The sequence below is a fragment of the Oxyura jamaicensis genome, chromosome 4 (genome assembly GCF_011077185.1).
Source record: "Oxyura jamaicensis isolate SHBP4307 breed ruddy duck chromosome 4, BPBGC_Ojam_1.0, whole genome shotgun sequence".
Classification (NCBI taxonomy): Eukaryota; Metazoa; Chordata; class Aves; order Anseriformes; family Anatidae; genus Oxyura; species Oxyura jamaicensis.
Window position 1 is genome coordinate 19,912,138 of NC_048896.1, and position 27,852 is coordinate 19,939,989.

The 27,852-nt window shown below is 37.6% G+C and overlaps 1 protein-coding gene across 5 annotated transcripts; it reads right to left on the minus strand.

Annotated features, from left to right (window-relative positions):
• Nucleotides 1-69: 69 nt before the first annotated feature.
• On the minus strand, nt 70-25,430 carry XIAP (X-linked inhibitor of apoptosis). 5 transcript variants are annotated; one of them, XM_035325015.1, is made up of 7 exons: nt 25,299-25,430; nt 9,991-10,898; nt 8,126-8,225; nt 6,253-6,331; nt 5,584-5,617; nt 4,047-4,247; nt 70-2,582 (listed from the first exon to the last, which is right to left on the minus strand). In XM_035325015.1, the coding sequence occupies exons 2-7, from the start codon at nt 10,862-10,864 to the stop codon at nt 2,389-2,391; spliced, it is 1,482 nt and encodes a 493-aa protein (XP_035180906.1). In that variant the 5' UTR covers nt 10,865-10,898; nt 25,299-25,430; the 3' UTR covers nt 70-2,388. The 5 variants fall into 5 exon arrangements, with proteins under 5 accessions (XP_035180906.1, XP_035180902.1, XP_035180904.1 ...); XM_035325011.1 differs by lacking the exon at nt 25,299-25,430 and adding an exon at nt 25,064-25,197 and having other exon boundaries at nt 9,991-10,897; XM_035325013.1 differs by lacking the exon at nt 25,299-25,430 and adding an exon at nt 24,553-24,866 and having other exon boundaries at nt 9,991-10,897.
• Between the last annotated feature and the right edge of the window lie 2,422 nt (nt 25,431-27,852).

Here is a 27,852-nt window from a genome sequence, read left to right on the forward strand (position 1 = left end):
AACCAAAAATGCAGCAGAAAGCAACCTTCTGTTATGACATCTTTTGCATGTAAGAATCAAATACGCTACTCCGGGAACAACTGGATTGCACTTTATTTAAAATATTCACAAAATTGCACCAGAACAACATGTCAGTTCTGTGAAATCTCATATAATCATAGCAAATATCTAACAAAAAATAGAGACATTATGTTTCTGTGTCTTAAATTTAAAACTTGTATCATATTTAAAAAACTATATTCTGTATAAAGTACCATTAATTGAATATATTACTCAGTGTGTACAACTCCAAGATAAAATTTATATGTATACAGAACATATTAGTACATACACAAAATAAGGAAATCACAGAATTGGAGTGACTGTAAGCCAGCTGTACTTAAAGTATCAGCAGTAGAGTTAGGATAACACTAAATGTTACAAATATGATAAACAAGAACATTGAACATCTTCGTGTGCATGGGGAAACTTTACAGTAAGACAGCTCCTGTCATAATGAAGGGCTTGAGGTATGTAAAATCTCCTTCATTTCTGTTGAGTTCTCTTGTAAGGAATGAACTTGGTATACAGAGGAATTTTTGAGAAAAACCAAGTCGAAAAGCAGTTTACTGAGACCACCTATATACAGTTAAAACAGTCAAAATACCTGGGGAGTCAGGAACTGTTTGTCAGAACAGACAAACTTAGAGAGTAGCAGTACCAAACGTAAGGTGAAATCTTTGAGCAGCTGGTTTACAGTCTCTGAATTATGTCACAGCTATACTTACAGAAATAAGACAACATTTTCAATCACACGTTGTTTTCAAGAAGCTAAAACCTGAGATGATACACATAATATCTGAATTTCAAAAATTAGTATACACCAATTTTTATCAAGTGCCTGATTCTTCATACAACTGTATTGGCATAAACTTCAGTTAGAGAGTCCTAGGAAACCAAAACGAAGTGAAGGAATGAACACACAAATAAAGCTTTGTGTTCCTTAGGGTTTGCCAAGCTAGGTCTATGAACTGAACTTACAGAAGATTTATTTACCTTTCAATATTGGAGTTTACAGAAAAAAAAAATCAATTAAGAAAATAATTTTAACAAATTTACATACACATAGTTTGTCACCAGAAAAATATAAATACTACCATATGATTACATTCTGGGATTAATTGCACATTTTTATGTTTGTAAGTAGCATATAAAATGAACTTAGGAATGAATGTTCTGATTAACATCATGATTAACATGAGTTAAAACTTGTCTTTTTTTAGTCATAGCTATACAGAGGCAATTACAATATCTTTAAAGTTTAAAGTAGTTTCAAAAGGGTCCATTAATTGTGAGGGTGTTGCTAACTTGTCAGTCAAGAAAGAAAAGAGAAGAAAATCAGAAATATTCAGGGCTATTTCTTTCTATGTGTTGCATGTTTATTTAGCCTGTTAATGATTATTTGGAGGCTGGTTACAGACTCTTAGAAGTGTAAACACGAATGACAAGAAGATAGACATCCTTCAGAGGCAATTGTAGCTAGAAAAAAAAGTCAGAATTCAGTATAGCAAACCTGTTCTTACTGATGTTATGGGAATCTAACTCTTTAGATGAGGAAGTGACAAGAATAAAATTAGCAGACATGATATTTTAGCTGATTTTTTTTTTTTAAAAACCAGTAACACTGGATTAGTAGGGGATAAGATAGATGGTAGCATCTAATGAATCAGAAAGTATTGTAATCCCCAGAAAATAAATTCAGACATTTGAATATTCAAAGTAACAATATAAAAACTATTCTAAAGCAATTTGTTTCCTCTGATGAGACTGTTTTTATCCTTGATTCTGCAAGAAGTTAACCAGCTCTATTTTTGATACATGAGAGCTAAACAAATGACAATTAGCAGAAACAGACTACAAATAAGTAAATAAAAAATAATAATATATATTTTTCACTCTGTATGACTTGGCTGATCTGTTAGTGGGGGGAAATGCAGTATCACTACTGCTCCATCAGAACACTCAGTTTTCCTATTCCATTTCATGAAAGAATATATATATTTAACTCATGTATTTGTTACATTAATAGAAACGTGAACACTCAAATAGAAGATCTGAAAATGCAGGAAGTTATCTGAGGTTACAACTTTGACTGAAGTAAAAACAAAAAGTAAGTAGTGCAATGAAGAGGCAGTTGAACATGAGTGTTTTAAACAAAAATTAGCAGCTTCTGACGGTCAACTCCTATTTCTGAGTGTTGATTAAAGCTTTATTGTTTACATTACCCCTAAAGTGAGATGCTCCATAAATAAGTGCGCTAGACTGCTGAAAACCCAACCGTCTGTTATCACATTATACATATTTAAAGAAATATAAAGCAGGAAACAGTTGCAGCTACAGTACTGTATGCTAATACATAAAAATTTTCTGTCTTTTTAGAATATTTGTACAACACAAAGGACATACATTAACTGCTTCAGCACATTCCTTACAAGCAACTAGGTGGCCACAGGGAATGAGGACTACTGATATGTCTTTAGCCATACAGATTTTACAAAGCTTTTCTTCCTGCAAGCGCCTTAACTTCTCTTCCATACTGAGATCTAAGGAAAACAAGCACATAGAAAAAAAGTTACAGACTTTAATAGCATCTACATCTAATTTTTCCACTCTTCACAGAAGGACAAGGTTCTCTTCGTATGATTTAAAGGTCACATCTTTAAAAAGCAAAAATAAATTTATGCAACAGGAAGCCAAACTGTAACATGGAATCCTCTCTTCACACACACAACTCCAGGGCCAATGCAGGGAAAATAGCTATATTTGCTATATTTTGAGTTTGAAATATACTTGGAATCTAGACTACGCATATTCCAATCAGGAACCTTTCTTTCCAAAGACTTCCCATGAATGGCTTTCCCAAAATCTATAAAGAAGGTGAAAGAAGAGTTCACTGATACTGGTTAAGTAATTTGCATTTTCTTTTCTTAGCAAGTTTCCTCAATTAGAAGAATGAGGATAGAATTTCCTTCCTTATCTCTGTTTACGAAAATGCCCATACTTCGAAAGCTTGAAGAATTGTAATCTAGAAAGAATCCATTTTGCATTGTACATTAGCTCTGGATTTTATAGAATGCTCCATTTGAAAATGCATAATTCAAAAGGCCTTCCCCTACCACTTGGGAGAAACTCCCCACAATCATTCACAAAAAAAATTATGCCTATCTTCATCGCAAGTTCTTTATCCAAATAGTATCTACGAAAAATCTTATTAAAAGAGTGGGCTAATAACATCCCTACCTATCATGCCACCCAGATGGTCTTTTCCCTCCCTATGAATTCACCCATATGCTTGTCTTTAAGACTACAAGCCTCTTGAGTCAGAAATCTCATTTCTGGTCTATTTGTGGAGTGTACCATAACGGCTTTCCAACCATGACCTGCATGTCCCAGCATAGCTGGAACACAAATAATTGAAAAGAAACAACACCTAGAAGTACAGTTTTCCTTACTTCCCAAGAAGGAAAATGCTTCTATCCAGTGCTGTTAGTACTAATGCTAATTTTGTATTTGAGAAGTCTTAACAGTGAAGTATTTATTTTATTTTTTTTGTATACTGAATATTTGACAGAACATTGTTCTGTCTATTTCAGTTTGCCACTAGAGTCCCAGCATCTGTAGTTATCCTTGCCTTTTTTTTTTTTTTTTGGTCACAGTAATTTTGTCTTTTTAGTTAACGTATCAATTTTCCCAGAGGACGCTAGACTATTTCAGTATTATACAGCTTTGTGGTATTAATACAACTCTATTTATTTTGTAGATGGTATTTCTAAATGCTACTAACCTCAAATATTTTTATCACTCCCTTGTTCATATTTTTTAATGTCCAAAAATGCTGTCTTGAATTTTAACTTATAATACTCTAACTTCAAATTAAGTAAGACTTGGGTCTGTGGATAGATAGATAATAATAGATAATAGATAGATAATAATAGATAGATCTATTTCATAGGCTAAAGAGCTGATACCAAAATACACACATAGGTTTTACAATTTAATAAGTTCACCTTGCTCAAGTGGGTTTTCATTTGGTGTTTCTTCCTTTAGATTTTCTTTTTGAGCACTTATTAAGTCTGCTACCAGATCCTCAACAGATGTATAGCTTGCTCCAGACATCTGCAATTTCTTTTGCATAATACTCTTAATCTCAGACAAACTGAAACCCATGTGTATGGCATTTTGTACCAAATGATTCTGTAAGTGATCATCTAAAACAAGAAAAAAAATGAGTGAGACTGAGTATCTGACCGTATTCACAGTAGTTCTCTAAGACACCTTTTGGAAATACTTAGCAAAAAAAAAAAAAAAAACTAGGGAATTTTGCTAGTTCTAGGAATTGCATTGTAAAAACACTGAAAATTTCAGAGTTGAGTTCTTCAACCCTAGCTTTCCTAGACTCTCTTCATCTACTTATAACAAAATTACTCCTAGGTTTACTATTCAAATCTACTACTTCAACAGTGTCAATGTAATTTCTAAAATCAATGTCTTATATAATTAATATCACAAATTCCATAACTGAATGTTAGCTGAAATTCATCAGATCCCAATGCACAATGAACACATAAGTATTTGTTAACATTACATTAATTGTAATTCAGTTCGGGGAAGAAAAAGTCATATATGCAGTGATAGAAACCAAAAAAACATGACACTTACAAAACCAAAACACAAGGATGATTTTTGTCCTATTTCTGAAGTAAGCCTCTCCACAGTAAAACACAATACTGCTGTAGGAAAACAGACTTCAGTCGACTGGACCTCCTCCTTCCTCTTTTTCAATGTTATTGTTTGAATAGGTTTGTTAGCAGTGTGACTTATTTCCAACTCTTCTTTTAAATGTAAAAGACTAATTTCTTCTTTACTTCACAAGATTACTCAAAGAGCAAAATTCTTAATTTCCTCTCATAAAAGAGCAGTATTTGAGAGATTTCTAAAATAGGTTTTGTGTAAGCACTCTTAATAGCAACAGCTATCATTCCCTGTCAGGATGCTGACTTCCTACTATTCCTTTAACCATCTTGCGTTTTTATTCCTTCATATTTGTGAGACAAACATTGCAGGAATGTCTAATAATCGAAAACGTAACAAGCTATTTAAACTTTCTTGGCTTCCTATTCCTTGCCATTCAACAGTCGAACTCTTCCTGCCTCATTGAAAAGCAACCATTGTTTCATTTCAGTATTCTTTAATTCATCCCATAACACTACTAATTAAGTACTTGATGCATACTTCCTAGCGACAAAAATAAGATGGCACCCTATCGGTACTTTCATGGTATACTACCTCTTCTTTACAATATTTATCCTATCATGATTCAAATTCCTTCAAGGAAAATAAACCTCACCGTGCAGTTGCTTAGAAGCAATGGAGCAGTGGAAGAATATCACCCAACATTTTGCCTGTCGTTTGTTATTGAAAAATATAATAGTCAACTTTGAAATTAACCATTTCCTTTACTATCCATGAAAATATAGATAGTCCAAAAAAGTTTTTATTATTTTTATACTTAATTATAAAATGATTGTTTTAATAAATAGATACCTTTTGGAAGTACTGTCACTTCAGCAGCTTCTATCTAAAAAAAGTAATATAAAGATGACAAAATTACACTTCTGAAATTGGCAGAGGGAAACCTACTTAGTTATAAGACATGAAATAGCTATTTGATCTTGGTTATTTTATTGAGTAAAACTTTACTATGTTCTTAACAGTGACAAAGGGATCCTTATTTTGTTATGCTTTTCATATTGTTTTAAATTTTCATTTTAACACTTCTTTGCAATAAGATTTATATAGTTTTTAGCCTATCAATTCTAAAATAACATCAGATTTACGTTTTGGTGACCGTACAATTTATCAATGCCCTACCAACAGGAAAAAAGATATCTACTACACTTGAATAATGGAATTACTCATAAGCCATTGATTCCCAGGCTACAAAAAATAGCATTTGTTTAGTATCAAATATACAACACATAAAAGGTAGCCTACCTCTGATCCATAACGTAATTAGGAAGAACTGTGAGATCTATAAATCCCAAATAACAGAACCCAAAATATACCTCAATGTTTTTCACTTTTGCTAATGAATGAAGCAGCAGGAAGACTATAAATTACACAAATTATGAGAAGAGCAACCATAAGAAAATTATGTTAATATTGTTTTCTATTTTAACAAAATGGTATTTGATTAATAAGCAAAATACTTACTGTTGAATCCCTACATCCACCTCCTAAGTGAACATTATTTATAAATTCTAGTCCCTTTTCCTCTCTCACGAACCTGCACCTACAAACAAAAAATATTTAGTTTTAATATAACTACACAAGCTGCAAACAGTTGATTATGTAGCATTGGAAAGGTTCAACAGAATTCCTACATCATACTTGCTTCTTGAATCTCTAAATGTTTAATCAACATCAGTAATGCCTTAGCATTTCTAAAAACATCTCAATCACTTCAGCAATACTTACTGTTGCATGTTTTTGGTGAAAGAGAAAGCTAAAGAGTTGCTGGCCAGGCCATCTGACACCACAAGTTTTTATAAGTTAGGACTCCAATGAATAACTAACATTATACTGAAATGCTGTTTCTTCTGTTTCTTTTAGTCTTTAGTAAGCAAAGAAAAGCAGTCCCTGGTAAGGCAGGTGCCTTTTATTTCCCAATCAGTCCTAGCCACTGGGTAGAGTTTTTACTTATGAGAATATGTAGAGAACACTGTAACTTCTCCCAAGTAGTTCTCTACCTTCAGCAGTTCACGGACATACACAGCATGTTGTAAGACTCAAACACTGCCACTGAAGTGGATGTGTAAACAAAAACTCCATATATAACTTTTAATGATCTGAGAGGAGGTAATCAAATTAGGTATAATTTAAGGAAACAATTTCACAACAAAGAAAATTAAAACAAAGCCAAACCCATGTGAAAAGTAGGAGTGAAAAGTAGCAGCAAGAAAATCTATCTTTTAATCATTTACTACAGCAAGCCCAAAACTAGGAATTGAATGCTTTCAACTGGGAGAGACTAATATTTAGAAGATGCCTGTATCACTACTGGAAAAAAAAAGATCAGCTAATGCATAAACATTGACTTTCCAGAGGATCTTTCACTGCAGAAGGTGGGTTTGGCAGCTAACAAACAAAAGATAGGTATCTTTCACTTTTTTATACAAGCAGCTTAAACGTTGTACTTAGACAGCATTTATCCACCTGTAAGAAACAATGAGTCATTCCTTCTTTCCTCAAAAGGGATTTTAGAAAATAGGCAGCCTTCTAAAAACCACTTACAGGTTTAGAATCCTCAATCCTTGAAAATTATGCAGCAGTCTATTTTGAGTTCAATACCATAACTGATTTCTTCAGGTTTGTTTGCACCATGACTAAACTAGCCATTTTGTATCCTGACTTAAATTAAAAAGTTTGGCAGGTATCGAGCTCTTAAAATAACAATTAGAATGTATTGCTTGGATAATGAGGAAATAATCAGATATGTATTCACACAACTTCACAATTATGCTAGCTGAGATGTCAGTAACTACAGACACAAGTCTCCTCTTCCCCTTAATAATCCCTACAATCAAGCTGACGTACGTTAATACTGACTTAGAGTTTCAGAAAGTAAATTTTCATGGCAGACTTTCAGTCTGATCACTTCTAATGACTTAGCTGTGCTCTCAACCTCTTGAGATTTAGTTCCTTCCCCACCCACTTTAGACTAAGTCCCTTCTACCTCTCAAAGATGACATTGTGTTAATATCCTCTTCTGAAGCCTGCAATACAACATTAAAGTATATATGGATCATTATACACATAACAGCAAGATTATAGAGATAAAACAGATGGAATAACAAAAATGAGGACCACACACTATAAAACATGGAAGATAACAATAGGTTGGTGCCTACATGACAGAAACGAAGGAAGAGGAGGAGAGCAACTAAAAAAATGAAATTATTTTCATAAATACGTCAAGCCATAGCCAAATTTCTGAAATTTTTATTCATAAGCTCTGTCACAAAGACATAATATACTATAAATAAGACTTAAACATGCCACAAGAAAACAGCAAAATATAACTTACCCAGGAAACCATTTGGCATGTTGATCCCATGGGTCTTCATTTTCCTTCCATTCCTGCAATCCTCCACCACAGTGGAAGCACACAACATGATCACCGTTACCTTAGGAAACACGTAAAGATAAAGTTAGTATTAGGCCTACAAAAAAGTATGTGAGTTCTCAAATAAAACTCTAAGTTATTAAGGAGGAAAAAACAGAAATAAAGAAAAGTATTTGTAATACTGATTAGCAATTGCAACTGGAAAAAAAATCAAATTTAAAGGAGGACATAGTAAATATGATCTGAAACAAACATTCAGGAAAAAAATTGAGTTTAAAAATACAAAACATGAGTCAAATAAAATGTTTCTGAATTCCATTTTAGCATGTAATTATACGGATAAAAAACAAATGCTAAAAATTATCTATTATCAGATAGCACATTCCACTGATAAGCAAGCCATTAAGTGACTACCACAAAGAATTTATTTGGAAAATAATTGACGCAAAGTGATCTGTCCTCATGACCACAGTTCTGTTTTCTATTTAAGTCACAGCGAAGCAAGCAAGAGTGGAAATTATTAATAGAAACTTAATTCAAAAGGATGCTTATGTGCCTTTTTGCTCCTCCACTTCACCATTAAAATTAATGGGCTCTACACAGCTGTAGTATAACTGGCTCAGGTGTTAGAAGAAATTGCATCTCTCAGTTCTAGCATTGGGCCTGTTACAATTAAAGACTGCAACAGAAACTGCTTAGGTAGTGTGGTGATTGAAATGAGAGGAAGTAGGGATATTTGTTTTCTGCTGCAGCCCTTTTCAGCCCCCTGGAAACAGTTTCCACAGAAGTCACTTTAAAAGCTCTCTGGTCTGCTGAACTCCCCTTTTAGCGTACCTCCACAGTACAGATTTCTCTTGGCTGTGGTAAGCTAGTTATTTTTAGGAATTCAAGATGAAATTAATAAAACAATTCTAATGGGTACAAATATTGCCCATGTATCACCCATATAAGAATAGACTATATCAACAGTTTCATTTATGGCCGTAAGTAAAACAAATGGTATCAGATTAAACAGTTCTTCCGGGAGCTACCAAGATAGAAGCCAATTAAGATCAAAAGAAGAAGTTATTCTGGCTAATCCCCCTTTTCTTTGTGACCTAATAACAGCCATACTTTGCACAGCATCTCTCAGTGAACAATTTCAAAGATCTTCATCTGCACCATGCAATTCAATCTAATAAGGTATTCTTTGCCTTCTCCAGCTTGGGAAAACAATGCACAGAGATATTTTAGAACCTTATCCAAGTTATACACTACATTTCTAAGAGTAAAAACTCTGCCAGTAGAGTCATTGACTTCAAAAAGCTTTTACTGTAGGTCATAATGGCATTGGCTTGTTACGGGTGTCCAGATGCTATGATAACGGGAACACATTAACTAATTAAAATGGCAGATAACCTAGATTGCCTTGTTCATAGGCTTGTGTATAAGCCACAAGCCTGCTCATTAAACTGGAGGTTGCTACCTGAAAGACAGCACTTGTAATTTTAAAAAAATATTAGCTTCAAAAACTGTCATTGTGAGAAATAGATTAACTAAGTTTTAGCCAGCAAGGAAAATTCATTTTGATATTTCACTGCTAGAAAAATAAAGTTATGATAAGTTTGTATTTTGCTAAAAAAAAAAAAAAACAACACTTGATGTGACAGATTTTATATAAGAACTACAAAAAATGGTTTGCAGAGTAGAATGAATTCCAACTCAATTAAAATTCTGGTAAATCATTCTATATTAGAATAACAAAATGCATATTTTTTCATAATAAAGTACTTTTTCAATTAAAATTTATTTGTAAGAAATATTAGCCATTTTAAGGTCCGCCTTACCTATGCTATAGAACCCAGCTTCAGCAAGTTGTTCCTTGTTAACAGGGTATATCCAATTTAAAAAGGTTTGTATCCGCCTTTCATATTCCGCCATGGATGGATTCCTCGGATGCTGTTCATCATTTAGACCATTTCTTCCCAGCTCAGCAGGAATAGATTCACTTGGAATATTTCCAACATCCCGGCCCAGGACAAAAAAGCATCTGGGGTAGTGCCTCTTGTGTTCTGACCATGCTCTGTCACTAGGTTCCCAGTTTTTCAGTTTTCCACCACAACAAAAACATGCCACTTGATCACCAACACCCGTGTAATAGAGTCCAGCACTAGCCAATTCCTTTGGCATCAACAGGCCATAGGAGGGCCAGTTGTAAAAGGACTTTAACCTTGCCTCTTCACTGCACATAGCAGGGTTTTTAGGATACAAAGTATCTGACATATCCACAACCTGCCTAGTTCTCAACAGGTAGTCTGCCTCCAGTTCAGGTGAGTCATCCAGAGCAGGCGAGAGCGCTGAATTGCTGCTGTTCTTTTCAGCTCTATGCTGGTAGTTCTGGGCAAGAGGACGCAGATTGTTCTCCAAAAAAGTAGACTCAGTAATAAATCTGCAGTTTGGGGAAAGGTTTTTGTGTCTCTCAACTGCAGAATCACCAGGCTGCCATCCTTCAACAGTTGCGTGGCAACTGAAGCACTTCACTTTATCGCCTTTGCCAATATAAATAAAGCCAGCTTGTGCCAGAGCTGATGCTGAAACCGGACAGTCAAGTGGAAATTCAACAAAGCTACCTAGTCGGTGGTGTTCTTGGGCCCAATCCTGGTCACAGTCAGTGCCTGGAGTGGCATGAGGCTCAGAGTTACCTGGGCCATTACACGTCATCTCTTCATGTGCAAGGCTCTTCTTTCAGATTTCCTAAATGAAGCACACAGATGTTAATTTCAGACAGAAGAATCCATGGTACACATTTGCAAGCCTGGAAAGAGGTAAATTAAACTAGCTCTCCTTTAAATATACAAAGAATGCCTCCTCTTGTTCCTCCCATATCACCCTTGCCTGCTAAACCAAAAATAAAACTAAAGCCAGATAGATCATAATGTTTTACAGGAACGAATCATAAAACCTGACCAATAAAGATTTGTCTGGAATGTATACAAGTTTATCCATTTATAAATTTAAAACAATGTTCTTTAAAAAAAAAAAAAAAAAGAAAAAACATTTCAAGAATGAAATCAATTGAAGCATTTAATAAAAGCTCTGGGCAAAAACTCTGCCAAAAGACTTCCAAACCCAAAATATGAAGTTACCGAATGTGATGTAGTCTGGCTTTGATTTACATGTGCAAGATTTTACAGTCCAGTTTCACAGCACAACTATCTTGGTTTCCCCTGTACTAATGCCACAACCACCAGTCCATTACAGATTGGCATCAACTGGTAAATCTATCATCAGAAAGAAAAAAAATAGCCTCTGGACTTGTGTTTATGTTTTCAAGACATATTTCTCAGTTTTCCTTTTAGCAAAACATCTGAGTAAATTAATTCAGATGTTTCACTGGCCATTTATTAAGATGCTGTGCTCTCCTTCCAGCTCAGTTTCTTGCCCTACACAGGATTAGTGCTGGTGCCCAGCACACTGCTTCTTTTTGTGCCTGGCCAGCAGAAGCAAAAGGGATTCCTGTATCTCTGCCACCACCACAGCTTTTGCCTTCCCTGTCCTCCCCAAGGGAACCAGCCTCTCCCTAGCACCAGTCCCACTCCTACCTCTGCCTACACTTTTCCTGTGTGAGCACGCCGGGCCCCTGGGTACCACGTGGCTGCTAAAAGCGCTCAAACAAGCCCCTTCTGCCATAAGGATGAGAGAAAGCAACTCAGTGTACAAAACCCAAGCAATCACAACCTTCACCCCAAGACGGATTAAGTAGGACTACAGTAAAAATTAATCCCTTGTCCTAACAACTACAGTGATATGATTATTTAGAAAACCTAATGTAAAACAAAGGCTACTGTTGACAGACATCTCAAGCTTACTCCTTCGCTAAGCGGTAAATTGAATTACTACAAGAGTGCTCAAACAAACTTCATAGCACAAGGCAGTAATTCAGTGATTAGCAAAAAGAAATGGAAGAACAAAATGTATTTAACTAAGTGCCATTCTCTACATATGAGATAATAGGTAATATATCCTATTTCCCATCTGCAGCTTTACAAGGCAGGCCATCAAGCAAGAATTTAGCACTGAGAGTGCTGCTATGGAGCACAAGCATTTTCTTATTTTCATGGTCAGTCTGAATCAGTTTGTCAGCAGTGCTTGGAAAACAGAATTAGACTGCATTTACTATTCTGAAAAGATGTTTCATTGAATGGAAGGAAATTTCACTTATTTCTGATATATTGCTCTTCAAAACTGTATATATGGCAATTAGAAGCAGTACTGCTCATATAAAGAACTCAAAAATGTAAATTATGAGGCAAAAATTACATAAAACCTTCCATTAAACTTGTATTCTGGATTTGGGATCTTTAGGCTTGTGGGCAAAAAGCCTCTTCTGTTTGAGCCTCAAGGCTAAGAGATTGCAGTAATGTAAACAGCTCACATACAAAAAAAAAAAAACAACATACATTTTTCCATGGTTCTTAATTAACTACACCATTCATAGCAATAACATAGCTAAGTTCATGACATTATCTTGTAGGTAAAAAGATACAAGATGTATCTAATAGCCAGGTCATCTGTGCTGTCCTTTTCTATTCTGCCGGGAATATTTGAACTCATGTATGTTGGGCAAGCTGATACCCATTTTGGCAAGGTGATTAAGTCCTTAAAGTTCAGCATCATGAAAATTGGTGACCAGGAAAGGGAAAAGATACCATCAGCAGCAAGACAAAGCCAATATATAGAAAATTACATTCTATTTGAGAACTATTACTTAAGTCTATCACTTCAAATAATGAGCTTCACTGCAAAAGCCATGTAACAGAACAAAACATCTATCCAATTTTGACAGGATGTAAATTCTTTAGACAGAGACGCTTCAGCACGTGCTTGACTGGACAATCCTGCTCAGGGAGAAGCGCAAAAGAAAAGGTGAGGTAGAGGGAGGAGGCTTGTTCAACCTCATTCATACCAAAGTGATTGCATTGATAGTGATCAACAAAGTAGTAGGGGGATGAGAGAAAATACTACCATGAGGTTACAGATAGAGAGTACACGACCCACCACACCAAAGGCCTCGCTCACAGAACTGGGTAGACCTTAAGAACAGATGACAAAGACTTGAGAAAAAAATCACCCAGCCCAACCACACTCCAGAGGACACAAGTACATTCCCCAGAGAGACAAAGAAGTTAGAGTACAGACAATCATTACATAGGTACAGGGAGGCATTCCACTTAAGCATTCCATGTTAAGTTTCCTGGTATGCGCTGCCAAACAGCTTCATCTTCTACAGGGAAAGATCCCACTTATTCTGGAGAGGACTCTGAAACCTACCAACTGTAATGAAAAATTCAGGTACTACATTAATTTAGCTGGTTTTCCTCTGTAAGACCCTTAAGCTCAACAAGGTGGTAAATCTTCAAGGTCACATAAGCGGTTTTATCCTCATTTCAACAAGTGCCACCAGGTGCAGAGTAAGACAGAACAACCCTTTTCAGACCAAGTCAGATGCAAACCTCGTGAGTTGTAGTCCCTCAACCCACACAATATGAAGTCCGCAAAATATCTAGGAAAAACAATTTTACAAAGCTAGATTCTAATCCTAAAAACACTTAAGGATATGTTTAACTTTATTTACTAGCAACCATGCCATCAAAGCCAAGACACACCTTCTATCTATGCTTATTTTTATTCCTTTAAGTGCGCACTGGACTTACAGCATGGCCAGGAAACAAGTCACAGCTTTAGTTCCTCTCTCAGAGGATGTACTAATATTTGTAGTGCCAAACAAACACACTGCTTTGCTAGCAGCATCCATTGAACTCTATGAGGAAAAAAACCTCTCATTACAACAAAAAATGACGCATCTTATGGATAAAATAGCACCACATTTATTTTAAACATTCCAAAAATATCCCTACCAATAATCTTTGCAATAAACCAACCACAAATTCTGAGGCCAATTCCTCTTTTAGCTGTTCCACAAAAATGAACACAGGACATGCCAAGTCACATTCAATGGTCAAAGGACACTTCTCTTCCTCAAATGGCCACAAAGCCACCAATGATTTGAAACAGCACTGAAAGCTCACAGGTGAGCACAGGAGCAAAAGCCAAGCTAGCATCCAGCCCTGGCAATTCGCACTGGAAGTGGTCCTGTCCCTGAAGTAGTTCCTCTTGCACACCTGGTGCATTCCACTCCCTCCATTCAAGACAAAGTACTCCAAGTCAGCACCCACGTAACTCGTAACTGGTTACTGGTTGCATTAATAGAAAGCAATAGGATGAGTTGGACTTGCAAAATTAGGGGTTCCTGCTCCCACGTGGCTTGCCTTCAGGTGACAGCTGCCTATGGGTACCCATGCCCCTGCTGGCAGGGAGCAGCCTACCCCCAAGCAGGTGAATCCAGCACCAGGTAGCCAAGTTCAGGAAAGGGTGCCATGTTTCTTGGTCTGAACATTGTTGTGCAGCCTGACGTAAAGCACCGGGGTTCCCCATTATTTCCATCAGTTCCAGGGCTGCCTGGGATAAGCTGGGACCAGCCCACAGCAGGTCTGGACTGCCCCTTGCCCGCAGTACCTCCACAGCTCTCTGCAACTTGCGTTAGGCAAGAACATGCTTTACACCAGTAAGGTACATAAAGCAAATCAGAAACAAGCAAGCAGTTATTACCTGTCCTTAGAAAACTTGGCCAGGAAGACCCTCCGTACTGTCAGCAGTTACTGTCAAAGACTTGATAGTTCAATGTGACACCCTTCTTGAGAGCTATCTTTGCTCAAAGAAAAGCATTTGCTTGAGACAGTCTAAAAAAATAGAAACTTGAACTAGAACAATGCTGAAAACATCTGAAAAACAGGAGGCCTTTATCTGCCCAAAAGCTTTGTTCTCAGTTCTCATTCCCCAACACCTGCAGTAACATCGACTATACTTGCTGTATGGTCAGTGCAGATGTTGCAATTATACCTGTTTGTATAATACCAGATTGAGCAAGAAGAGGAAAACTTTTTTCAAATTTCAGACAGGGGCGGGGAAAATTACTGTGCATCGCAGGATCGCCACCTCACTTGCCAAAATGACAAAGCTCATTAACCACTAAGCAGTGTGAGAAAACATGACGTTGGAAAGCCAGCATGCTCACTTCCTGCAGCCATGGAGACAGGACTAGTTCTGAGCAGGGACTCAAATTATTTCTGTAAGGCAGTTTGTAACTAGTATAGTAACACCTGACGTTACACTGAATCATAATGTGCTTCTCTGCTTTAGCTTAGCAAATTCAGAAGTAGCTATTGAATAAATTGCATTGACTGACCTAGAAATCTGACCTATATGTTTGTTTGGACTTTCAAAGGGCAGAAAACAGTAATTACATGTAGTAATATGAGAACCGTCATGATACATACTACTAATAAAGAAACCCGCTTTTATAATATCAAGTTTAAAGGTTCATATTTAATTCCTTTTCAAAATCTTATTTTGAAATCTTCTAGGACTGTTTCTGTAAAGATCTCAAATGACCTTAAGGGACCCTCATCGTTATTACTACACTGTGTTCATATAACGATTTGTAGTTCCCAAATAGCCTGAGCTGCACACTCTTTTTTTCTTATCTTCATGCCTGTAAGACTTCCCAGAAGGCAGCAAACAAAGCCTACTGACACCCTTCAGAGATTCCTTCTCAAAATCAATCTTAAAAAAACAAATACACGTGTTTTCAATATATGAATAGCAGCATATCTTGCTTTTTACTTTACATACACAGAAACCAGCTCAGAAAGAATGAAAAACACAACTCTTACCCCATTAAAAAAATAATAATAATAATAATAAATTGTATATATACTTTAAAACCAGAACAGAGCTATTCCATCCCTTCTGGATCTGTTGATACAAACTAACTGAGGCAAATCACAATGTGCTCAGCCACTCTGTCATTCGTCTTCCCTCACTTTAGCAAAAGGGGAGGAGACAGACAGAGGCTCAAGTCTGACATCCCAAGAATTTACTGGAGACACAAAGATGCCCCTTAGTTCCTCCTCCTTTGTTCCTTATGTCAGATGGGTGACCTCACACTGCAATGATGAGTAGGACATGGGAAGTTAAGAGACACAATTTCCTATGTCTCCATTTCTCATAAGCTACCAACATGTTCTAGGCAGCACTTCAAGAAGCAGAACTTGAACAATTGATGCTTTATCACAACTCATCTGAAATTTTTCTGTTCTTAAAAAAAAACAGTATAGCAGTATTATTCATATGCATGGCCAAAAAAAAAAAACACATCAATGTGCAATAGGTTTGAACTTCATTATAACATGCATGCACTGCTCACACTAAGTTATTACTTTTCATTAGCTAAATGTGGTACTTTACCAAAGCAATCAGTGCAAATACTGTATCTTGAGTGAGGCCCAACTTCTCCAGTACCCTCTGATCCATGCTTATGCTTCATGGGCGAGCCCAGGTCCTACAGTCTGTCTCTGGACTCTTTCAATGAACCTCAACCCCATCAGACAATTAAAGACACCTCATTAATATATATATATATTATATACAAATATAATATATATACAAATATAATATATACAAATATATATATATATATATATATATATATATAAAATCAGTTGGAAGTTCTGAAAATTTTGATTTCAAGTAATTGGCAAGAGTTTATGTTTTAGATAACTTCTTTTAAGGAAGATTTCTTTTTCCGGGTGTTAATAAGCATATCAAGTTCAATTGTACATTTTCTCCTCTTCTTCTGAAATAACTTAACACCTTTAAAAAATATGGGCTATAGAACTCAAAACATCACGTAGGTGGTACATCTCATATGTGACAGACTCTCGTTGCAGAAATAACAGCATGAGCTTTGAACTATTATATAAATTGGCTTTTATTTGGTTTATTTCACTTACTCTGTTGATCCTTTTGGTGCTTCCTGGAAAGTTGTGTGTTTGAATTATACTTAAGGAATTGAGAAGGAAACACATGCAAAGAGGGGAGCAAGAAGATCAAAGACTAAACTGAAATAGTAGATGTTATGATGGAGATTATATTCACTTAACTGAGATGTTCTTTTCCAGCTTTATCACTTCAGCTGTGATTGCATTTAATTAACCGTGAATGCTGAACAAAACCAAACAAACAGAACTACCTCAAATTCTGCGCCACCCTCTACCACCATGGAAATCACAGGACAATGCCTTTCAGTCTGGTAACACCACCATCTGAAGCAGAAAAACCCCTCTATGTACTGTGCTGAAGGTTATAACAATCAAGGGAAAATGACTGGAAATAAACATTAGGACAAAACCAATAAATGTATATATAATGAATTCATTATTTACAACGTTGAAATTAATGACTTTATTCTTTCAAACACTGTTTTCTAGAGTGCTGTTCAAGAGTGCTTTGAGTACTTCAGTATTTATTTACCTTTTTTAACAAAAGAAGTAAAGTCATGTCCCATGTCCCAAATAGTGTGAAAAGCACATGCTGAAAGAATAGTTAGCACTCAGAGAAGGTCCAGTTGTCATATATGAAACAATTGCTTCAAATCCTATCAGCCACATTGCACCATTTTGAGCTCCTGGAGCAGACAGAGGTAGCCACTGTACTTGAAGCCTCCCAAAGAGCATCTCAATTCAGCAAAGCCAGAAGCAGGACAAGCCCTTCGCAGGTATTGGCTAGCTCGAACATGCTCCATCCACATCATGGAGCCCTTTCCATTTGACATCCCCTCTGAACATCACCATTTGACATCTCTCAGGACAGTTTTATCTAACAGAAAACTATATTAACATATTATTCTGTGGACGTACTGCTTTAAATATATCAGTACTACTTGAAATACAACATTGAGTTTAATTATTTCTATTTCAAACAGCTGTTAAAATCATCTGCTCAAAGTGTGAAGTTACAACTAGACTGTTGCTTAAGAATAATACTCCTACACAGGTCTTGTAACAGCTGCCTTACATATTACATGGAACAATGATTATAAACAATAACTTGCTACATACAACTCAAAATTAACTGAAAAAAAAAATGGAACAGTTTATACCTGAGAAATGTAAATTAATAACAAGCAGCCAACTAGCATGCATACATAAAACTTTACAACATATACCAGCTGTAGATTGAAGTTCAGAGAGGAAGTTATTTAAGCCTTTTGACAGATATTTAATTATTCACATATTATAAGGAGAAGGTCCAGAAATTTTATACTTAGTTTTCACTTACAAAGCCCAGGAGATTTTATTTATATATCTATATAAACTATTAGTGAAGCTTTAAGTATCTTACATGTGCAGTGAGTAAACAAAGCCTATTTTAGCCTGAAAGCCTTCAAGTAGCTGAGCCAAGTTTAATATCTCCAGGTATTTGTCACAAGACACCTCCCACTTTCAAGCTAAAGCACCAATTAATACAGTCCACTGATTAAGCTTCAGATGAAAAAACGCAGGCAAAAGTTTAAAACAAAGATAATTACCTTATTCAAAATAAAAAACTGCACACACGGGCTTTGCAAGTCAAAGATTTACAATTCAAGTTTAAGAACATGAACAGGTATGATTTTATGCAACAGTATGACAGCACCACGTCACCCAGGACTGCAACGCTTCAGGGAAGCACAGAACCTGCTTTTCTCTTTCACTATATTTTACCAGCCATGATTTCCATCCTTAATCCTGCAACAGATTGACATTACAAGGAGTTATTTTTAAGTCCTCTCCTTCCACATGGCAAGCACGGCTGTAACCTTCAGGTCAGAAATACACTTGCACAGCCTGCTCCTGACCAGAGGGTACATTCAACACCCAGCTCCTACTGCTTGACATGCTCACTATGAGAGCGATGCTAGTGTTTATTGTTGACTGAAGTCTGAAATGTCAGAGTGGTGCACCAAGTAAATACCAGACAGGACACGCCGTACCAGCTGACACGCAGACTGTCCACGTGTCACTTCACTGAATTTCACTTTGAGCCTGCTCAGCTGCAATTAGATCAAGGAAGACACATGCTACTAACTTACTTACACCTACATGGATTAATAACAAAGGAAATTTTAAAAGCGTTTACAAACCTCAGCACACTTATATCTAAGTATCAATAACCATAAAAAAATATATTGCCTGGAGAAGATGTGTTTTTTTTTGTTGTTTTTAAATAAAGAGGCCATATATCTACACTACGCTCTTTGATCTGGCACCAAATCCTACGTAAATGCATCAGCTCAGCTTACTGTGTCTGGTTTTCAAACAGGTCCTACTTAGCGTCCGGTCAAGGTTTAACACCGTAAGAAGTCAGTCAGCCGCTCAAGGTTACAGGAGGCGATTAGATCCTCCTAAGTCTGGACTCCAGTCACAAGGGTTTTTATGCTCTCCATCAATCTTAGAAACAAATATAACCAGGCCAATAGAAGCACACTGTTTTGAGAAGGTACTCTTCTTCATGAAGAAGTCAGATGGGTACAGTGCAGTACAATAAACAAGAAGAATAGATTCATGGCAGTACAATAAACAAGAAGAATAGATTCATGGCAGTGCTTTCAGTAGATGAGTGAGACAAATTTTTATCTGCCAAGGGCACAGAAAAAAAAATATCACATTTTCCAACTTGCAAAATAATGTCTTGAGAAGAATTTTAGCTCTATGTATAGGAAAGAGTAAATATCAGCCACTGTAGAAAATACTGGCGTGTTGCAGTATGAGGTCCTATAGAGGCATCAGGAGTAGTCAAACATAAGACATAACCACCTAGAGCTGATAATGATTGTGCCAAGGAAGAGGAAGGAATGAAGGTCTGGAGAAAACTATTTTAGCCGTGCCACAACATACTAGTGCTTACTACACAGTAAAGTGCAAGAGAGATGCTGGCATCTTTAGTTTGGGAAACCTATCCAAAGCAGAAGTTTAGATCTGACATTTGCTGCCCCTGAAATGCATTGCCTACAGATGACAGTACCTAAAAATAAGGTAGGTTAGGAGAAGGGGAAAAAAATCACAGAAAAAATCCTGCTACCAAAACCCAAACCTCAAGAATACTGAGAGTGAGACGGAGAGACTATGAGTAAAAGTAGAGAAGCTCTAACACCAAGAGCAAAAAACTCCAAATAACCCCCCACCAAAATAAAAGAATATTAAAAAGGAAGAAGCAATCCTGGCAGTCTCAAATTTCTCTGGCAGTTGCAGTTGGATGAACATTTTATACGTGGCATAAGAAGGAACATTATGAAATATTGTTCAGGAAAGGCTCTTGTAAATCCTATCAAAGTCTATACATGATTCAGCTATCAATTTTTAATTACAAGGTCACTTAGAATTGTACCATTTCAGCTTACTGAGATTCTCTAAGTGTTCTTTCCAGGCAAACCACAGGGAAACAATAAATTTAACATTCGGGGATTTTTTCCCTACTGGAAAACTAGTCTATTAGTCTTTCTATCTTGTTTCCACAAACCCTACTGACAACTTAATTTTCCTAAATATTTTACCATTCCCCCTCTTATAAAAGGCTTCTTCCACAAATCCATGTGACAACAATTTCAGATTTTGTAATAGGACAAAACTGTTACATAGAGAAAACAAAAACTTTTTTTTTTCAAAATATTATTCTTTTTATATTGTACATACACTTTTAGACGTAAAATTGATGGGATAGAAAATCTACATTTTATTTAAATTTTGTCTTAATTTCAGAACATTTAACTCATTAACTGTTGTATTGTTCATAGAAATTTGATTTAGCTACAAGTTCTGCACCAGGAAATTGCAACTAAACTTCCAGAATCTTCCCCTTCAATAGAGAAGAGCTTGGCAGTTGTACTTGATACAAACTGAAACGTGCTTTAAGCCATGAAACCAACACCAACGATTAGGGGGCTGGTTTGTTTTTTTAATCAATCTCCCCTAAATCAATCCAACAACCATTAACAGCCTCCACGTTGTGTCAGAAAAGGTACAGTCTTTTTCAAAGCTACCCCAAGAGTCCTCAAGGAAAAGGATACATATACCTGAGTCACAACAGAGGAACTTTAGGAAGCAAATAAGCAAGCTGTGCAGTTTCATCCCCGTGCAGTTCCAGCCCTCTTAAGACTGGAAAGGACAAGCTGCTTTTGTCATCTTTAAAGCAGCTGAGTTAAATACAGAAAAAATATAAAAATCTGGGATTATGAAGTGTGTTACTATAGAAATGTAACCTCTGAAAGCTGAGTTACTGCTCTTTTGGTTAAGAAACCAAATTATCCAGTCAACAGGAATACATTAAATAAATACAGAAGAGCATAAACTGCCAAGCAAAAACCGCAGTGCCCTGTGATGGATGCAGCTCCCTTCTTGAGCGTGAGCTGTGCTGCAGGTTGCAGCATCACAAGCTTTTGCTGCTTCGCTTTAAATCATTTAAACTCATAATTGAAGGAAAAGACTGAAAAAAGAGAGCAGCTTTCATCAAGGAGATGTATTAAGATGTGACTTGAGCTACAATACAGTGATTAATGCCACAGCAAACCTGCTGAATCTTCCAGATCATAAGGAAAAAAGTGTAGTAGGAGGGAAGTGCAGTGAGCCTGGGACCTCCTACAGCACAGAAGGGCAGGCAGCTCGGGCTTAGGCTCACAGACCAATAGCATCGCGGTTCTTCCTGGCATCACCAGTGGGAACGCTTCACCATTATTGCATGCGGGGCTGTACACGTCCATGTGCATACACTCACACAGCCTTCATCGTTTAAGTTGGAAACTCTCTCGAATTATCCTCTGTACTTTCATGTGAGGTTTGTTAGGAAGGTGGGATGACTAGGGGATTCATTCTAATATCATACCAAAAGTGAAATATGAAAATTGCACCTGTTGAAAACACTCAGCTTACCATTGTATTTAACAAGAAACATAACACAGATGGGGAAGGACTGTGGACTACAAGATACATGAAGTGTAAAATGAAGCGGCATGTAACAGAAGTAATGCCGCTCGCTGAGGATGGCTTCTCAACTTCGGGAAGATCCCATCAAGCAAGTTTTAAAATAGAACCTGCTCTCTAGTAAAGAAGATTTTTGGATACTCATCAAGTCCAAAATTAACACAGGAGGCACACAAGTTCTCTTGTAACAGTTTTCAGTTGTACTCATACAGTATTACAATTCCCATTTCTATAAAAGGAAGTGCTCCCAAAATTAGCTGTGCAGAAACTCATCCCATGAACTGAGCTTCTGTCCCTTCCTCTCCCAGTCAAAAGCACAGCAGCACATGGAGGGGGCAAACTTCTGATTGCTGGTATCAACCCAATAACCAATCAAGGATAGAAAAAGCAATAATAAATATTCTGTAGCATAGTTTGGGCTGTTCGGAATCATCAGCAACTAGTCCTAAGGATTCCTAGTCCTGAAGGACAACCCAGTCCAGGCTTTGTGATGTCTCCTTCAGTCTTCCTGTACTTTTAACCTTCCTGCACAACCATGTATTTCTCCCCCTCTGGTTCAAAAATCTGCTTCCAGAGCCTGACTTTCAACAGTCATGTTTGGAGTATTTTGGCTTAGAACTCTCCAGGACAGACCACTTGTTAGACAAAATAAAAAGCTGCAAGAGACTGTTAATTCCTGATACAAAAAAATAAAATGGAAAGGGTATTTACTTCCCCCTATGAAATTAGTACCCAACCATCAACCAAGTTTAGTAATACATTAACCAAAGCAGATAGTAGTTGCACCTCTACTACATACCAATCTTTACAACAAATTCCAGTATTTACATTCTGCTTGCTAGAAATACAAAGGTTAAAAATTTTCCTTTCTATATAATCTTCAGCATAGTTTAAGAAGGCTATGATTCAAATAAAGCATTTCACAATGACATCTTTTGGGCAAGAAATCCAAGTTAAAATATGTTTTAAAATTGAGAGAATCAAAGGTCAGTAAAAGTCTGAAATTCAGATGTTTCGTTGAAAGTAGCAAGGGTTGTAAGACTGGGGAAACTCCAAAAGATGCAAAGAGGATAAAACAAAACCCTGGAAATAAAAATTAGATGATAGCAAAAAGAAGAAAGCCTGTAAACAGGCAGAAAAAGATCCAATGATCCAGCCTTCTCCCTCAGAGAATTTTGCATCAGACTATAAACTGGATTTTTTGAAACTCTTCAGTTCCCTGCAGCTGCCTCGTCCACCCAGGCAGGACTGCATCAGGTGTAGAATTGCTATCATCGGTACACAGAGGCCTGCAACAAAATCCATCTCTGTAATTCAGAAACTTATATATGAACACACATTTTCTAACTGTTCTGATAACAAACATAAGTCTGCCTCATATCAGCTAGAGCAGTCAAAAAGAAACCAAGAAAACCCCACACCTACATCATAATTATTTCACTTTTGCTTCTGGTTACAAAGGGCAAGGTCAGAAGAGGTATGGGATTATCATTAACTCATTTCCTTGCCCTTCTTGGCCAACAAGCAGCTGCCCAGTTTTCTAAGGACAGAAGAAGTCAGGTGTTCTTTAAATGGCCCCAAAGAAAACTGCAAGGTAGCAAAAGGGCTTAAGAAAATGAAAAATATCCAAATAAGAAATTAACAAATCCACCACATGAAAACTCACCTTTTGAAGACTGAGTTTGTCTTCTCTATTATGCAGTGACTTCATTATACAGACTCATTAAGTTAATATATATGCCACACGACTTCTTTAAGGTTTAAGATAAAAAGAATTTGACATTTTGTTTGATTAAAAAGAAAGTGATTTTTGTTTCCCTTTGGTTGTCTGCTTTTTGTTCCCAACTGGCTTAATGTAAGATCTTATAGTTTCTGGTTGTTCACTTAGGAAATAACACCTTCCTGTAACTGTATGAAGTACTAAAATCATGTGAGATTGCAATAATGAAAATCTCATCAACACAGATCTGCAAAATTATCTAAAAGCAACTTCAAGAGCAAATGCAGCTTTTAGCAAATGCAGCCTAACAATATAGTTAAAAAGTACAGAAATTATCAAGACCAAAATTAAGTCTTACACCCAATGATGCAGCTCCTATTAGGAACACAGGAGCCTCAGATGGACAATAGTACAGAAATAGAAGTACACCAAATATTAAAAAGAAATATATCAGCATAAGTACATAACCATTAGGCAAAAGAGAACTACTTGAATTGGTTTGAATTACAACTGAGAAAAGTGACCTGAGAGAACAAATACTCTTACCGTAGAAACCTTTAATAAAACTGCATTTTTATCTACAGAAAGAACATTCTTGAAATGGGTATTGAAAAAAAAAAATAAAGTAGGGAAGGAGAGACAAAGTTCAAAAAAGAACCCATAAAGATTGCAAAAGTGTATGCTAGCATAAGAAATGTTTATTTTAGTTACTTATGTGAAGAAAACACAGTATTCTGTTCTATCCAGATGGAAGTCACTTGCGGACTTCAGGCCTTATCATTCATTTTGGCTCTCCCAAGGGGTGCTACGATCAGGCAGAGGTGTGACAGGCTGCCCTGCCCCTGCTCTGTTAACACAAGGGCTCCCTTCTTTCTGCGAAAACACAACGCGGGGTCAGCAGGCTCTGTGTGCCCACAAAATCCCGGCGGCTGAGCACTCTGACAAAGCCAGAGCTTCCAGCATAAAGGGAACAGCCTCGGGTACAGTCCCCTCGGGCGCTGTTAACACTGAATTTCCACCAAACACCACAAACACTGCAAGGCCGATGCCCCCCAGGCACCCGCTACGTCTCTACCACGGAACCTCCGCAGGGAGCTCCGCGTCCCAGGGACGGGAGCTCCCGGCTCGGCTCGGCTCCGTGCTCAGGGCGATAGGGGCGCGCCCGTTCCCGTGGCAACGCCTCCCCGGCCCGGCAGCCAACCCCGCTAACCGCTCAAGCCCCCCGGCCCCCCAGGGACCGAGCGCTCCCGCCCCGGCGCCGCGGGGATACCGCCGCCGACTCACCGAGCCCCGGGCCCTCCTCGCCCGCCTCGGCTGCGGGAAGCTCCCGGCGCCCAGTGCACGCCGACAAAATGGCGTCTCCCAGCAGCCCCCGGGCTCCGCTCAGCGGCTCGGGGCCGGAGGGAAGCGGCGCCCCCCGGCGGGCCGGGGTGGGACGAGGCGGGACGGCGCCCGCCGGCGGATGGCGGCATCCAGTGGTGACAGGCGGGCGGGCAGTGCATCAACCCCGCTCCTCAGCGGTTCCCCCAGCTCTCTTCGCCCCGTCCCGGAGCTACAGCCCTTAAACCCACGGGAGCGGAGCGGGCGGGGGTCGCCAGCCCGCAGGACGGGCAGCAGGACTTTGCGGTGAGGTGCCGACATGATTCTGCACAGACCTCGGCTCAAAGTAGGGGTTATTCATCCCGAAATCTGTAGGCCTTTCTCAACTGGCTGTGTAAGGGCGCTGAGAAATCATCTGCCAGGTGCTGGTCGTTCTGGTATCCACTGAAGATGAGAGGTGCCTGCTGACCATAGTTCTCACTGCAGAGTGAACTGTATTACAACTGCATCTTAATCTTCGCTATTAAAAAAGTCCTTACTAAGTTTGCCAGGAATATGGCCCCCCGTTCCCCCCTCCCCTTCAGACTGTTTTCACTAGCTATTAAGTGTTAAATTTCACACGTTTGGACTCAAATATCCCAAGTCAGATAGAAGCCTCAAGCTATTTTCTTTGGTAGTTGTAGCCAAAATCATTTGTCCATTTTCATGACTAAGACAGTTCTTTTGCAATATTAAAATATTTCATTAACCTTTCTTTTTTATAGAAACTCAGGTGCCCTCATGATTAATTCAAACCAATTTTAAGTAGCCAATGATAGAATCACAGAATGGTTTGGGTTGGCAGGGACCTTAAAGCCCATCCAGTTCCAAACCCTGCCATGGGCAGGGATGATCCTGTTGCCCAGGGCCTTGTCCAACCTGGCCTCCAGAGCTGGAGCATCCACAGCTTCTCTGGGCAGCCTGTTCAGTGCCTCACCACCCTCCGGGTGAAGAATTCCCTCCTAACATCTCATCTAAATCTCCCCTCTTCTAGTTTAAAACAATTTCCCCTTGCCCTGTCACTACAACCCCTGACAGACTCCCTCCCCAGCTTTCCAGTAGGCCCCCTGTACGTACTGGAAGGCCACCATAAGGCCTCTCCAGGGCCTACTCGAGGCTGAACAAACCCAGAGTAATGGGCCAATTACCAAAGCTTATCGCAGAGAATCTGGGACAAATTCAAGAGAAGTAACTTAATTATATGACATGCCAAAATGTCTGCAGATTCCAGGGCTTAGATTGAAAGCCCTTTGGACAGGGATTACCTCTCAATTTCTGTTGTCCAGAATTTACAGGGACCCCAACTTGGTTCAAAGCTTCTAGACACTATAAATAACTATATTAACTTCCATTACTATAAGTAATGAAAAAATAACAGGTGCCCTTTGGCCAGTTAGAAAAAAAGTCATAATGAAATCAGCAATAGCAGTCAGCAGCAATACTCAGTATTTAGGATACTACCACACATCATATTTGCTCTGTTAGGACTTCTGGTCCAAAAAAAGAGAGTGCCCTGAAACCTAAAATTTTACATTTAGTGATGGCAGCCTAATGGTGATGCAGAGCCTACAAGAAATAAAGGAAAAAATGGCTCAAATGATCTGAGACTGTTCTCATGAAAAATATATATATATCAGATAGGCTGTTAGTACATATTTGACTGTAGTATTATAAACATTTTGTAATTCGTTACTGCAAGTATGTGATTATGCAGATGATTAACTTTATGCAAAGTCATCTATTTGCCTTACAATCTAATTAAAGTCCTGTGGTTCTAATATTGAAGAACCTCTTGTTCTGCAATAATAATAATAAAAAATGATTTACAGCGACTCTGAAAACTAGTATAATTCAACATGTTTCTATACTTCTGGCATCTGGTGAGGCTACTATAGTCCTCTTTCCTTCATGAGAATAAATATTTTTTCCAGTGGTAATGTGTGGGCTAATTTCTCAGGGGGCTGGCATTTCCCTTAGTTTGAATCTTCAGGGTAAAAACAAGAAACTAGTAATTTTTAAATAAGAAAACTAACTATACTGAAAATTCAGACCATTACTCTGGGACATACTACTAAAATATAAAGTTTTTAAGGGATGTCCTTTACTATGAACAGAGATGGTCTCAAGAAATGTACTATGAAAACAAATTGCTTTAGACACAACTGACTGAAATATAAAACATACCTTTCAACTAAATAGTCAAAATTTTTATCTGTTCCATATTGTATACTCATATTTGCCCCCTTTTTCATTTGTATTCTCTATTTCTTGAAGAGAAAATAATCACAGGCAATATTTATGCAAGCCGGGAAGAATGTAGTTGCCTAAAAATACCATATCTTTTTCACAATAGAAAGAAATATCTCTATTTCAGTAGTAGAAATTCACATCAATCAAAACTCACTTCACATCATACCAAAGCAAGATTATTTGTTTAAGGACCTTAGACATATTATGACAGAGCAAGAGGTTAGCACCTTAACATTGTAATGGGAATATGAATACTTAATCTTATAAATTCTTGTCATACCACATTATTAATACATTCATTAGCAATGATTTTCACAAATGCCATTGCTTTGTTGAGGTTTTGATACTTTTCCAAATGAAGCAGATTGTTTATAGAGGTCATAAGGTATTTTTACAGTGACCAACTTACAAGTTTTGATGTCTAAATCATGCGCTTTGATAAAACAAAACCCCAAACTTCTATC

Excerpts from the sequence above, each read along its gene's own strand:
- XIAP (XM_035325015.1), bottom strand. The coding sequence starts at position 10,864 with ATGACGTGTAATGGCCCAGGTAACTCTGAGCCTCATGCCACTCCAGGC. Across the intron at positions 8,226-9,990 it reads AGCTGGGTTCTATAGCATAG|GTAACGGTGATCATGTTGTG; the intron begins GTAAGGCGGACC and ends GTGTTTCCTAAG. Across the intron at positions 2,583-4,046 it reads TGAAAACCCACTTGAGCAAG|ATCTCAGTATGGAAGAGAAG; the intron begins GTGAACTTATTA and ends TGTTTTCCTTAG.